At 41.9% G+C, this 14,133-nt stretch overlaps 1 protein-coding gene across 24 annotated transcripts in view; it reads right to left on the reverse strand.

Annotated features, from left to right (window-relative positions):
- The window catches only part of Ctnnd1 (catenin (cadherin associated protein), delta 1), a 71,882-nt gene that overhangs the window by 17,245 nt on the left and 40,504 nt on the right, over positions 1-14,133 (reverse strand). For 12 of the 24 annotated variants that reach the window (XM_006498630.2, XM_006498636.3, XM_006498631.3 and 9 more), the window contains 12 exons: positions 12,140-12,603; positions 10,748-10,931; positions 9,548-9,665; positions 8,596-8,749; positions 8,192-8,209; positions 7,684-7,752; positions 6,423-6,550; positions 6,168-6,318; positions 5,190-5,382; positions 4,620-4,734; positions 3,989-4,076; positions 844-906 (listed from right to left, as the gene is read on the reverse strand). In XM_006498630.2, the coding sequence (XP_006498693.1) occupies positions 844-906; positions 3,989-4,076; positions 4,620-4,734; positions 5,190-5,382; positions 6,168-6,318; positions 6,423-6,550; positions 7,684-7,752; positions 8,192-8,209; positions 8,596-8,749; positions 9,548-9,665; positions 10,748-10,931; positions 12,140-12,603 (1,745 nt within the window). The remainder of the gene's footprint in view (positions 1-843; positions 907-3,988; positions 4,077-4,619; positions 4,735-5,189; positions 5,383-6,167; positions 6,319-6,422; positions 6,551-7,683; positions 7,753-8,191; positions 8,210-8,595; positions 8,750-9,547; positions 9,666-10,747; positions 10,932-12,139; positions 12,604-14,133) is intronic. The other 12 variants (XM_006498638.2, XM_006498633.3, XM_017315208.2 and 9 more) reach the window with 3 other exon arrangements.

Raw genomic sequence — 14,133 nt, forward strand, 5'->3', positions numbered from 1 at the left:
GAGAGTAAAGAGAAAAAACAAAGAGAGTTAGGGCTATACTAGTTATATGCCACATGAGACTTTCTGAGAACATATGTGGGAAGAAGAGGATCTATCAAGAATTCAAGGTCAGGGGGCTAGAGTGATGATAGTTCAGCACACTTGTTGCTACTGCAAGGGCCTGGATCAACTCCCATCACTCACTTGGTGGTTCATAACCAGCCCTAACTCCAGTTCTATGGGTTCTGACGTTTGAAAGCATGAGCCACCTGGTAAACACACATACATGCAGGCAAAAAAAAATCCCACTCGTACATACAGAATAAAATAAATTGGCTAGGCATGATAGTGTCCCAACACAGGGGAGGCAGAAATAGGTATATCCCTGTGAGTTTAAGGCCAGTCTGATCTACAAAGCAAGTTTCAGGACAGCCATGAATACACAGAAAGACCTGTCTCAAAAAAGAAAAAGGTTTTAAAAAGTTTTTTAAGTTCAAGATTGTCCCCTCCACAGCAACATGTGAAAATGTAGAAAAAGAGTAGACTGATCAAATTGTATTATAGTTTCAGATATCCTTTTTAAATGAGATAATCAATCACTTCAGGATGATAAATGGTAAGTCAGGTATGGTGGAGCATATCTATCATATCAGCACTTGGGAAGTAGAGGCAGGAGGATCAGGAGTTCAAGATCAGACTCAAGTGTAGTGAGTTCAAGACCTGACTATGTGACCTGAGACCCTGGAGAGAGAGAGAGAGAGATAGAGAGAGAGAGAGAGAGAGGGAGAGGGAGAGAGAGAATATATTCCTACTCACCCCAATTAAACACTATTCTGCAACATTAGACAGGAATTCACCACCTACCTAATGATTTTGTGTTTGACCCCATATTGCTCATTGGAATTTCTTCCCGGTCAGGTTTCTTATCTATATGGAATTAGAAAGTTACCCAAGTCAAAATCCAATACACCAGAATCTATATAAAGTAGACATTTCTTTTGGGAGTGCCATCTTTCCTTGCCTTTATTCAATAAAGTTTTACTCAGCACATAGTATGTGCCAAGACTAATCACAACCTACAGTTCTAGGAAAGCCCTTGCAGAATTCTGACCCCTTCCTATAGACACCCAAATACAAGAAACCTTTCAGAGGCATTTGTCAAGCCTGATGGCCGAATGGATCCCTGGGAACAACCTGTGGAAGACACTGAGCCCTTCAAGTTTCCCTCTGACCTCCACTTATGTACCTTCACACCCAAACAAAATAAAGAATAAGGGCGGGGGGGGGGGGGGACGGGGACGGGGACGACAACGACTTTAACAATATGGGCCATTACATCTCAAAGCCCCTTTAATCTTAAAAATTATAAGGGTCTAGCTAAAGATATAGTTCAACAGTAAATAAAGCATTTGCCTCGTCCTCAATCACACACATATGAAATAAATGAGGATGCAAATGACTTTCACTGGCATGGAATGAGCAGATATTACTATATTCAGAAATGTAAACATCTATTCCACATCAGAATTATTTTTTTGCATAATCATAAATGCCTTCAATTTAAAAAGCACTGTATGTGGGCTGGTAAGGTGGCTAAGGGGCTCAAGCACTTGCTGCACAAGCCTGGCAGTCTGAGTCTGAACCCAGAAGTCAGGTATAACTGCAAGAACAACCTCCCCTCGAAGGCCACAGTGTGTGTGCCCACAACACACATCATATACAATAATAAATGTTAATGAAAAAACAAACCTGAGGTGGGGAGCACTGTTGAACACTTTTATATATCACTTTTAACTCTGGGTTACTAAAACAGACTGAAGTAGAGCATAGTCTCATAATTTTAGCACTTAGAAGGCAGAAACACTACAAGTTCCTGCTCCGGGCAACCATGGTAAGACTTTGCATCAAGAAACCCACAAAAAATAGACGGGTTGAGTAACATTTACTTGTGCAGATTTTTGAAATATTATGGCACTGTCTCCCTGAGAGATAACAGTTTACAGAACTATGCAAATGTAAAATTGAACACATATTATTATGTATGTGTATTTTAAAAATACATTTATATCACCACTTATATAATCATAAAAGCCTGAGAAATTATATTATTATACTGTGTGTGTGTGTGTGTGTGTGTGTGTGTGCGCGCGCGCACGGGCATGAATGTGCATGTAGGAGGGAGAGGGGGGGGAGGGAGGGAGGGAGGGAGGGAGAGAGTGAGTGTATGTGTCCATCCACAGCATAACATGAATACAGAGGTCTGAAGACCACTTTCAGGGGTCAGTTCTCTCTCATCAATGGAACTCAGGCTCCTGTCAGGCTCAGTAGCAAGTGAACTTACTTGCTGAGCCACTTGATAGCCCTAAAGAAAGTCCTTTAAGTAGTGGGAAGTTACTAAGCTCTGAAACATGGGTATGATTTTCTGGGCTGTACTTTTCTCCTTTGGGATCTTGGGGGCAGGGTCTTATTCTACAGCTCAAGCTGGCCTAGAACCCCTATGTAGTCCATGCTGGCTTTAAATGAAGGGCAATCTTCCTGCCTTAGCCTTCCAAGTGCTGGGATGAATCACCACACTCAGCCAAAATTGTTTTTTTGGTTTTGTTTTGTTTTGTTTGTTTGTTTTTCGAGACAGGGTTTCTCTGTGTAGCCCTGGCTGTCCTGGAACTCACTCTGTAGACCAGGCTGGCCTCGAACTCAGAAATCCGCCTGCCTCTGCCTCCCAAGTGCTGGGATTAAAGGCGTGTGCCACCATGCCCAGCTCCAAAATTGTATTTTTTACTCAGGTAGAAAATAGTATCAGTTTTTTCACCAAAGTGATAAAAGTTTTTGTGTTTATTTTTGAGGAAATGCTTGCCAAATAATATGTTGAAATAATCACCACTTGTGTATCAGCTGCTTCATAAGGAAAAGTAGCACTCTATAAAAACAGCAGTCTAACTAGTAATGTCAATAGTCTAACCCGAGACAGCCACAGTGGCTCCCTACACAGCACCAGAGCTCCGAATTTCATCCATAGCAGTACACATCAAATAACGTGTACTTAGGGGTAGAAATATAACGTTTATAGCTCCAACCAGGATGCTCCTAAGTGGAGGTAACTTTCTAACTGTAGAATAGATGGGAATAAAAACGACTTGTTCAGAATAGCGTCACCTCATCTATGTTGGGCCGCCAGCAGCAAGCACTGCTGCTATGCCTTTGGCACATAAGTCTAAGAATCTTGGGGCCCTCACACCACGCTCCAAAAGCCATGGGTGGAATCAAAAGCCAAAAGCCTTATCTTAAGATAAGAAAGGTTACAGTATATACTTTTAGTGAAATAGAAAAAAATATATAATACTAAATATGTAATTCATCCATGATAAAGCAGTTTAAAAAGCTCTCCCTCAGGGACACAGAAAACTTGCCTAGAAAGCCTGGGTTCAAGCCCCAGTACCACACGAACACAAACACAATCACACACACACAGTATAGCAGTGGGTTGTTTTCTTGGGACTAGAAATAATGGACTTTATGGTTGTCAATGGTTTTTATTTTTTCCAACTAGAAAAGCACTAATAATTAGCCAGGCACATTAGTCATTAGAATGGAAATTTAAGAGAGGAAGAGATTAAACAGAAAACTGATTCACTCTCCAGGAACTTGAAGCTCACAGGCAAATTAAAGGAGCTGCACTCAGGTTACTAACTGTCTTGATTTTGGTTTTGTTTTCCCTTGAGCCAGGGTGTCGTGTAGCCAATGCTGGCCTTGCCTTACTACTGATCCTCCTTCCCCAATTCAGAGTGCTAGCTGGGATTACAAGTGTGCACCACCACACCCCTTACTGCTTTGTTAGATTCCTAAATTCAAACCTATTCTCTTACACATTATAACTATGATGTAAAACATTATTCCCCTACTCTGTGTCCAGCTTATTTAGAATAAATGCATGTCCTATTCTTAGTTAGTAAGCCATTAAAGAATTCCAGGAGCACTAAACAGAGAAGGCTGCACCGCTTGGCAACAATACCTGATTTTTGATTCCGGTCAATGAGGGGGAGAGTGCTATCATCATATGAATGGCTGCTCTGGCTTCTAGATGCATTGTTTAGATTCACCTGGAGACAAACATAAAACCCAGTGTCATAGAAACCTGAAGATGCCCACTTCTTCCTGGCCCCTCCTCCTAACCATGCACCTCCTGCTTCAGAAGCCCTTAAACAGCATGGGTTTCCTTCTCCACGTTCACTACCCAAGCCCTCACTCACACATTCTTCCTAAAGGGTTTAGATGCTAGGTGCCTATTGACAGCGATAACTCCTCAGAAAGAGTCTGAGTCTAGGCAGTAGCACATATCTATAATGCTAGTGGGAGACAGAGGTATAAGGATCAGAGAATGGTAAGTACATGGAAGGATCTGAGAAGATAGGAAGCAAGCTCACAGTGGCCATATATTATCACTATTTACTACCAGCACCATCTACTTACTGTATGTTCAACATTGAGAGAGTAGAACTACTTCAGCAAAAATAAACTGTGAGCACCACTGTACTAAAAAGTAGTGTCTTTACTATCTTGGAAAAGACTTGGACTTAGAAGAAACAGAAGACAGAGGAGTAAAAGAGAAGAAAAGTCAAAGTTTCCGTCAAGAGTTGTTGCACCTGGAAGTCTGATTTCTTCCATCCTTCTTTTTCCAGTGGCTTCCGAAGCTCCTTATAGCCCCAGATTGTCTGCAGGACAAGAGCTGCTGCCCGGACTTCTTTTTCTGAACGATTCCTGTGAAGGAAAGTAACGCCATACAAAGTTTAGTTTTCAGAACAGGGAATTTTAGAACCTATACTCTCTAACAAAGTGGTTCTCAACCTTCCTAATGCTACATATAGTTCCTCACGCTATGGTGACCCGAAACATAAATTTATATTTATTGCTACTTCATAACTTGAAACCCACATGTGAAAACTACTGCTGTAACAGCACAAGGATATAAAAATGTAATCATGGAAGTCAAATTTCACCAAATCCTATACTGTCGGAAACACTGACATAAGTAGTTTGATATAACAATCCATGCCAATTTATAGACAAACATTAAGAATGAAAATAGATCAACACCTCTCCATATGTCACAGGAAGGGGCTGTAATCTCACAGAATGGAAGAGGAAAATTCTTTTCTAAAAACTTTCTTCTTTCATACTCAAATTCTTTTGGCTGTGATTAAGTAAAAGCTCACCCTGATTTGTTGATCAACACCAGCTTCTCAATACCCTGCGTCTCTCGAAGCTTTTTGGCAGCTTCTAAGTTCTCAGCGATAACTTCGTTGATGGTGTTCAATATGGAGACCACAGTATCTTCAGAAAAATTCCAGGAGGAGTTCTGTTGACCTCCTGGCAGATTCTTTACCAAGTTAGGAATAGCATGCTTGCCTACAGCAGTAAAAGAAAAGGTCAGGAGGTGGCTCACAGTACAGTGATAGCAGGAATCAGGCCAAGTGTAAGTTCTAGCCATACAAACCAACTCCATTATCACATGAGATTATCTCAAAGGCGCAAAGAACATGAAACAGCCATAAACTCACTGCCCTTCATCTATTTCCTCAAGTGAACAGAGACAATGCAATGCTGGATATTAAATATACTATCTGGTCTCTTCAGACACACTAGTGAAAACAGTATGTTCAGTATAATCTTATGATAATCTATGAGACATAGCAATTTTTTTTTTAATTTTATTTTTTTGAGACAGGGTTTCTCTGTATAGCCCTGGCTGTCCTGGAACTCACTCTGTAGACCAGGCTGGCCTCGAACTCAGAAATCCGCCTGCCTCTGCCTCCCAACTGCTGGGATTAAGGGTGTGTCCTACCACTGCCCAGTGAGGCATAACATTCTTTATGAATTTTTTAAAAAATCAGTAACTTGGACTCTGCCACTAAGTTACTAGTTTAATTCTGGGCAAATGAAAAAAAAAAAAAAAGTTCTTAACAATGCCTATAGATAGAGAAAGCAGATAGTCAACAAATAATAGTGGTTATAATGTTCTAGAAGAATCATCACTTCTTGCTTTTTTTAAGGTGCACTAAACCGTGAACCTTCAACACTAAGAAACATAAACTATGGAAGACTATAGTATCCTTCTCTTCAGTGATGTCAACAAATGAGTAAACATTTAGTGGAATCCAGACACTGTGCTAGGCACTGGTTCAGATCCTTACCAATTAACTCTTTGTTCCGAGCATCCACAGCCAGATTTCTCAGTGCCCCAGAAGCAGCTTTTACTACTCGCTCATGCTCACTCGTAAGGAGCTCAGCTATGGCAGAGAGAGCCTTCTCCTGACGAAGAGCAGAGCGGATGTATCTGCCATACTAGGAGATAGGAAGCACATTGCAAGCGGTGAAAAAGTTACCGATGGTAGCAAACTACTTATCTACACCCCTATCCCCAAATCCATTTTCTTAGAGGTACTCACTGTCCAACGCCCAGCACACAAGTTCTGGATAGCTCCGGCCGAGGCTTCTAAGATGGCAGGCGTCTTGCTCTCCTTAAGGAGTGAAATGTATATTCGCACCACTTCTGGCTGAAATAAGAGTTCATAGCCTGCACAAGAAAGGGCAAGACAGAAAGCACTAATCAATGCCTACAAACCAAGCTCGGCTGCCTGCACTGCTGCTCCTGCATCACTAGGCACCTCAATTCCCCTATTAAATCATAAGCACATTCAGAGCCTTGATTTCATGTCTCTTTTTTCTTAGGTTTTTGTTTTGTCTTTTAAGACACGGTCTTGCAATGTCAAGCAGACTGGCTTCAAATTCACATCAATCCTCCTGTCTTAATCTCTGAGTAAGGACTACAAGCCTGTACCACCATACCCAGCTGATCCCATGCTTTAAGAATAACTACTCTAGCCCAAAGCAGTGTCATACACTTTCAATCCCAGTACTTTTGAGGCAGAGGCAGGCGGCTCTGTGAGTTTGAAGCCAGCCTGGTCTACAGACAGAATTCCAGGACAACCAGGGTCACAGTGTGGCCCTGTCTCAAAAACAAACAAACAGCAACTAATCCATGGTAAAAAGAGAACAGACATTAACTTAGTCGCATTCAATTCCCCTCTCCTTGACTTGTACCTCATAGCTAACTTTAGACTTGTTTGTACCATAAGCAGCCAGGCTTAATGATTCAACATGTAAAACAAAGTATTTCTAATTTAACCCGGTCATTCTCCCCATCATGAATGTAACTAAATGATAGACAGCCCGAGATTTAACATAATTTAATTAACAACTTTTATATTTATAGGAAGCCAGCAAGTTTATATTCATTAATATCCTGGGTCCAAACATCTAAAGCCTGATAAAGACATGTCTTCTAACAGTCAGGCTCAAGGTCCAAAAAGCTGCAGTGGCCATTCAGAAAGCTAAGTCTCTCTCTTTTCTTTTCTTTTCTTTTCTTTTCTTTTCTTTTTTTTTTTTTTTTTTTTTTTTTTGAGGCATGCTCTCCCTCTGTACCTCCACAAGGCTTTGAACTGGCAGCAATCCTCCTGCCTGCAGTACTAAGGCTACAGGCATGCACCATTATACTCAGCCTAGTTTTGGCTCTAGACTAAATACTGTGACTTTTCCCAACACTTTCACTGTAACCTCAAATCCATTAAGTCAGAGAGAAATGTTAACATAGCGCACAGAACATGTTACCATATCCAAAGTCTCTGGAGAATAAGGAGGGTAGCTTACCTCGAGCAGGACTAGTTCTTTTAGGGAAATCCACTGTATCATTTGCTGGATCCTCTGTAGGCTTTTTCCCTATGAAAATGGAGAAAGGGTGGAGAGAACAGGGGAAATAATTTTTTAAAAAAGGAAAGATTCGACCTGGCAGTTTTTCATCCTTCAGTCAGAATCTTCAGATCAGAGATGCAGCATCAAAAGAGGCAAAAGAAGAGAAACCCCACACATAACTGTCCCAACAGGATGATGCAGAAACAAGGAAGACCAAAACAGGCAGTAGACTGTCCAAAAGGATGACCACTCCTGTGGCTGTTAACTGAGTTCTGATAAAAGGGACTGCTGCCCAGAAACAACATGTAAAACCACAACCCAGAAGATTTAAACTTATTCCAATGCTTTCCCTCAACTAAGTTTTCCTACATGCATCCATGGGGAAGGTTAGACAAAGAGATATTAAGAAAGGTAAGAACCAAACCATGCAAGTTAGGAGACAAGCGCCTTAAAAGATTGCACTCACCTCTGGAGAACCACTCATCTTCCAGTGCATCACCAAGGTGGAAAGCGAGGAGAGAAATGAAGGAAGAAAACGCAGGAGAAAGATGTCAACAGGATCATGGGCAAGTACACAAGAAAGCAGAGAAGGAGGAGGAATAGGGAGGAAGACCCCGGTGTAGCTGAGTTCTTGTCCTTCACTGCCCCAGATGCCAATACACTAACAATCGTCACCATCCTCACACACCACCACCACCACCACCACCACCACCTTACCACCCGTCAAGGCATGTAGAACAAGGGAGGAGCAGCAACAGAGCAAAAGGACACAACTCTACTAGGGAGACTTCCACGCTATTTATTAAATCCCTATAAAGCTAAGTGTTCCTCTTGTCCCATATTAAAGTACTGGAACTAAGCAAAACTCACCTTTGCCCTTCTTGGCTCCAAAGCAACTGGCAGCGTGTGGCCCAGTACTGTTAGCCACAGTAGGAAGGGCCTCCTGGTAACGCTCTGCCTGTGGGATTTCACGATGAACTTGGTATGATAAGTTCCGGAGGAGGCAAACACAATTCTCCACAAGCTTAGGGACATAAAACAAAAAGGTTCAGTTGGAAAAGAGAATGCTTATGATGACTTCCAAGAAAATCCAAGTCTCCATGTTTTGAGTATTAAAAGATCAATCCTAAATGCATAACTCAATCCATCTTCTCTCAGGTTGCCTTGTCAGTACCCCAAGATCCTCAAAATTCTTGTTTCCTTCATGCTAACAGGGTGTCTAATTATAGACATGTACTGGCTTCTACAACTAGTTGGTGACCCAACACTTAGGCCCCTGTTTTCCCTACTAAGAAAATATATAATGTGGAAGACTACTAAGCAGCTTAACTCTATATGGGACACACACACCTAAAGAAAACTATCTTTGGAGCTGAAGGGATGGCTTAGTCATTAACAGCACTTGCTGCACAACAAGTCTGGCATGATCTTGAATGCACCTATAAACCAGTGCTATAGGAACAGCATTGCTGAAGTACTTGCTGCCAGCCTAGCCAAAGAACACAACCTCCAGATTCAAGGTGAGACCCTGTCTAAAAAGAATAAGGTGGAAAGTGCCTGAGTAACAAACAAGGAACAAATGTTCTCCTGGCTTCTTCTCTGTGTACTTGCACGCACACACACACACACACACACACACACACACACACACATACACACACACACACACACACACACACTTCTCTTTGTCTAAACTAAATGCCCATTTTAGGGAGAGGGGGTAGCATAATAAATATTTTATATTACCTGATAGCCTGAGGTGGTAGGTCTGGACCACAGGCGCCTTAGTGAACAAAATTCACTTAGTCATTCATTAACTTACCTTACTGTCTGAATCCTTCTGCCCAATTTCTGCCTGAACGATGAAAATGAGGGCATCAACTAAGCCGTCACATTCCCGAAGTTTCCTCCGGGCTTCACTCCTCTCTGAGCTTACGTTCCTAAGGGAAACACAAAATTAAGTAGAGGACTTAAATCCATAAAGTGCCCCCCACAGATATTGTTCTTCATTTCCATCGAAAGCTTCCTTAAAACCTTTTGTATTCAGTACAATAGGCAATTGATACTTAAAAGCAAGGTACTGCAGTTGGAAATTGACTGAAAGTCTGTCTGCTGAGCTTTCTCAAGCTTGTGAAGTCCTGTTGAAAAACATGCATACCAGGAACTGGAACAGGCAGGCAGCGTCAAGAGCACTAGCACTGGATGCTCTTCTAAGGACTTGGGTTCAACCCTCAGCACCCACACAAAGGTTGTAGCTCCAGAGGATCTGACACCCTCTTTCAGGCTAAGTGGCAGATAGTTTACCCAAGATTATACAAGGCAATGGGTTTAATACCCAGCACCACAAAAAAAAAAAAAAAAAAAAAATGGGTTTGTGGGGAGGGCAGAACCAACATCAGTAAATCTAGCCAGAAGTCATTTGTTATATAGCAGCACAAATAAATACAGACAATGACAAAGGTGTTTAATTTGAAATACAGATGACCATGACAGGAACCAAGACACAAAAATCCACAACTAGGTAAGAAGCTTGTATGTGGGAGGCTCTAAAAAGGCGTTTACCTAATTAGATGAACAAAATCAAAGAGGAATAAAAAGTGAACAGGAAGAGGGAATAAACACACAAGCCGATAAACATGGTACACACAAGAAAGAAGCAAAGGCAGGTAGGCTGAGGTCGAGTACACACAAGGTAGAGTAAAGGTTGCCTAGAACATGCAATGTCTTGAATTTGGTCCTCAGTACCACAAAATAATCATAATTAAAAGAAGCAGGCAAGCAAACAAACAAACAGAAACTCAACTTCTAATTTAAAAAAAAAAAGAAAAAGTGTCCAACTGGGGTGCATGCATATATGTATGGGACTGGAGACTGCACCCAGGGAAGCACCTTAGCAACGAGTTCCATTCTATCTGCAGCCAAACCACATCCCTTGTTGAGACAGGGTCTGACAGGTTTATAGGCCAGCACTACCAACTCCAGCAAAAATTGAATCTTTATAGTCTTGAAAACCTCCACTTACCGAAGGCAGCCAGCAGTGTTGGTAAGCACTGACTCCCATTCAATATGCCGTGGCTTACAGTCTTCATTAGGTTCTCTCTCCCAACCAGAATGTGGAATGATAACTTCATCTGTCAAGGCATGTAGCGCATGGTCCACAATCTCCATTTTGATTGAATCATGGGATGAGAGATTCCACAGGGTTCCTGACAGGGACAATTCAGAGAGCTCTTTAGCACCCAAGACAGTATGTCTGCAGAATATCAGAGGCAGCCCTATTCTATTCCTTCTTCGTCAATGACCACAGATTTACCCATTACAGAGTCTAGGACTCCATGTAGTATTAGTCAGGCTTCTGGCCCATGGTAATATGTATTTTATAGTATAGTTTAATATAGGCACAAATAGCTTTACAAAACAATCTACACCAGTTTCTTTAGCTCAGCAACACAGTCACTTTGGACCACATAATTCTTTGCTGTGGGAAGTTGTCCTGTCTATTGTTGGATGCTTGCCCGTTAATCAGGCCCTAGCCTTTACTCATTGGATGCCAAGAACATGCTCTACCTAACCTCAAGTTATGACAACCAAAAGCAACTGCAGCAATGGAGATGTCCTCTTGGGGCAAAAATATCCTGCCAATTAAGAACCAATATTTCTTTTTCTTTCTGGAATGGTGATTATACCCCCACAAAACGGATCACCTTGTATAATCTGGAAAATTATTCCAAATAAATGGCCATAAACTCAAATTTCTAAATGGAACAGGCTGCTTGAGTCAAGAAAGGTACACATTTAAAACAGATTATAAGGTTGTGGATAAATGGCAATTGCTCTCCAGCTTGTGTCTTTGGAAAACAAGTTTCTCTACTACTATAGTTGGTCAAAAATAACAGACTGCACCAGAAATGGTGGCCCACTCGTTAATCCTAGAGCTCAGGAGGCAGAGGCAAGTGGATCTCTGTGAGAAGACAGCCTAAGCTACATAGTGAGTTCTAGAACTTGCCTACATAGAGAAAGACTTTACCTCAAAAAAACAAGAAAACATGCAGGTATGCACAATGTGTTGGAGAATATTGCGTGTGTCATGTGTCATCCAATCAAATCTGTAAAGCAGATTTGACCCAAGGCTACTCACTACCTCGGAACCTATAATCAAAAGATAATGGATTGGCCAGGCATGGTAGTGTATGCTTTTTATCACAGAATTTGGGAGGCCGAAGCAGGTAGATTACTTCAAGTTCAAGTCCAACCTGCTCAACATAGTGAGTTCTAGGCCAGCCAGAGCTACACAGTGAGACCCTGACTCAAAAAGAATTAATTATTCAATAAATTAATTAAAAGTTAAGAGTCTAGAAAGTTCTAGATCCATACCTGTCTATAGATTAACAGTGACCTCTAACCTGGCACTCACCAGTAATCACTTCAGTCAGGTCCATATCACGAGCCTTTCGGAGCAATCGGACCAGAGCAGGAACACCATCACAGTTTTTTATGGCGATCTTGTTATCTTGGTCACGTCCAAAAGAGATATTCTTGAGAGCTCCACAGGCTCCGAGGTGCACTTCCTTTTTGGGATGGTCTAACAATCCTACCAATATCGGGATACCCTTGAGCTTCCGCACGTCAGTCTTCACCTTGTCATTGCGGTAGCATAAGTGCTGCAGGTATGCAGCTGCATTGGACTTAACAGCATCCAAGCGGAAGCCTAACATGGCAATCACCTCTGGCAGCTCAGGCTGTCTCCAGTTTGAAGGTGGGGGCATTCCCTTTCGCAAACTATCCAAGCTTGCTAAACTGCCCCGCTCATGCTGAGCTAAAGGAGCCCAATAGTACTGATCAGGCGGCACCTCTTCACCAATCATGTCTTCATAGCTCCTGCAATTTTGAAAGAACAAAGAACCAAGCAGTTAAATCTGGCTTCATAGACATTCCTATTACCAATCATCTTCAAGGTAGGATCACAGCTCTACAGAGATCATGTGTCTCCTCTGTATGGTCAATTTTTAATAATTTTGTGAGCAAGTGCAAGTACTCTCAATGTCCCTCGACATTATTATTATTATTTTTTTTTGAGACAGAGTTTCTTCCCAAATCTGAAGCTTGCTGATAAACTAGTCTGACTGTCCTGCAGGACCCAAGGATCCTCTTATCTCTGCCACCACAGAGCTTAGCTTGTTATGTAGGTACTGGAGCTCAAATCCTGGTCCTCATGTTGTGCAAAAAGCATTTCACCAACTGAACTCTCTCCCTGGGTCCAATTTTAATAACTTAAAAGTAACCTGTGGCCGGGTGTGGTGGCGCACGCCTTTAATCCCAGCACTTGGGAGGCAGAGGCAGGCGGATTTCTGAGTTCGAGGCCAGCCTGGGCTAAAAAGTGAGTTCCAGGATAGCCAGGGCTACACAGAGAAACCCTGTCTCAAAAAACCAATGAATGAATGAATGAATGAATGAATGAATAAATAAATAAATAAATAAATTTTAAAAAGTAACCTGTGAAGTTTGCTGATTGAGAAAGACAAGTATGTGGAACGTTCATCACAAAGAGAACACACAAGGAATCCGCACACAGGAAAGAGCTAGTGGAACAAAACTATTAAGCTCGCCCTATTTTGGAAATTGAAGAGGCACTGATCAAGAAAAACAGAGGACTTCTGGCTATATTGTTGAGGAGTTAGCTTTAGTACTACTGAGGCATAAACTTGAACACTAGCTGTCACAGTTCATCCCAGGGCCTCACGTGCTATTCAGTCAGACAGGTATGTTCCAAGAAGAGTTCCATCCTTCAACTTCTACATTTCCATGTCTGCCAAATGGCACCTATACACCAACATATATTGGAATGTCCCAGCTCTTGGATCAGAAGAAGAAACTGAAAGATGTCAGATGAGAAGCAACACTTCCTGTTTCAGTACCATCAATACCCACTAGAGGGTGAGCCTGTCACACTGTTATTTATAAGTACAAAGGAAGAACCCTATTATCTATGAGCTCACCTCACTCACCACCAACCCAACCCCCCCCCCCCCCCCCCGGGCTCCCACTGGGATAGGGGACTCTATTGTGTAGGACTCTCCAAATAAGACTTGCTTGTTCCATAAAACCACTCCCACAGTCACCAAACATTGAAAATTAGCCTACCTAACAGGTATCAACACTGATCATTAAACAATAAAAAACTCAGTAGAACAAATCATTTCATTAAAAAATAAATAGACTTGGCAGTAGTGGCACATGGCTTTAATCTCAGTAGTTGGGAGACAAAGGCAGGGCAAATCTCTATGAGTTCAAGGCCAGCCTGGTCTACAGAGAAAGCTCCAGGACAGCCCTGGTCTTGAAAAACCAAGGGAAGTAGGGGGTTGATAGTAAAGGCACCTTTAAACTTAAAATGTCATTTAAACAAAATAA

The sequence above is a fragment of the Mus musculus genome, chromosome 2, assembly GCF_000001635.26.
Source record: "Mus musculus strain C57BL/6J chromosome 2, GRCm38.p6 C57BL/6J".
NCBI classification, from domain to species: domain Eukaryota; kingdom Metazoa; phylum Chordata; class Mammalia; order Rodentia; family Muridae; genus Mus; species Mus musculus.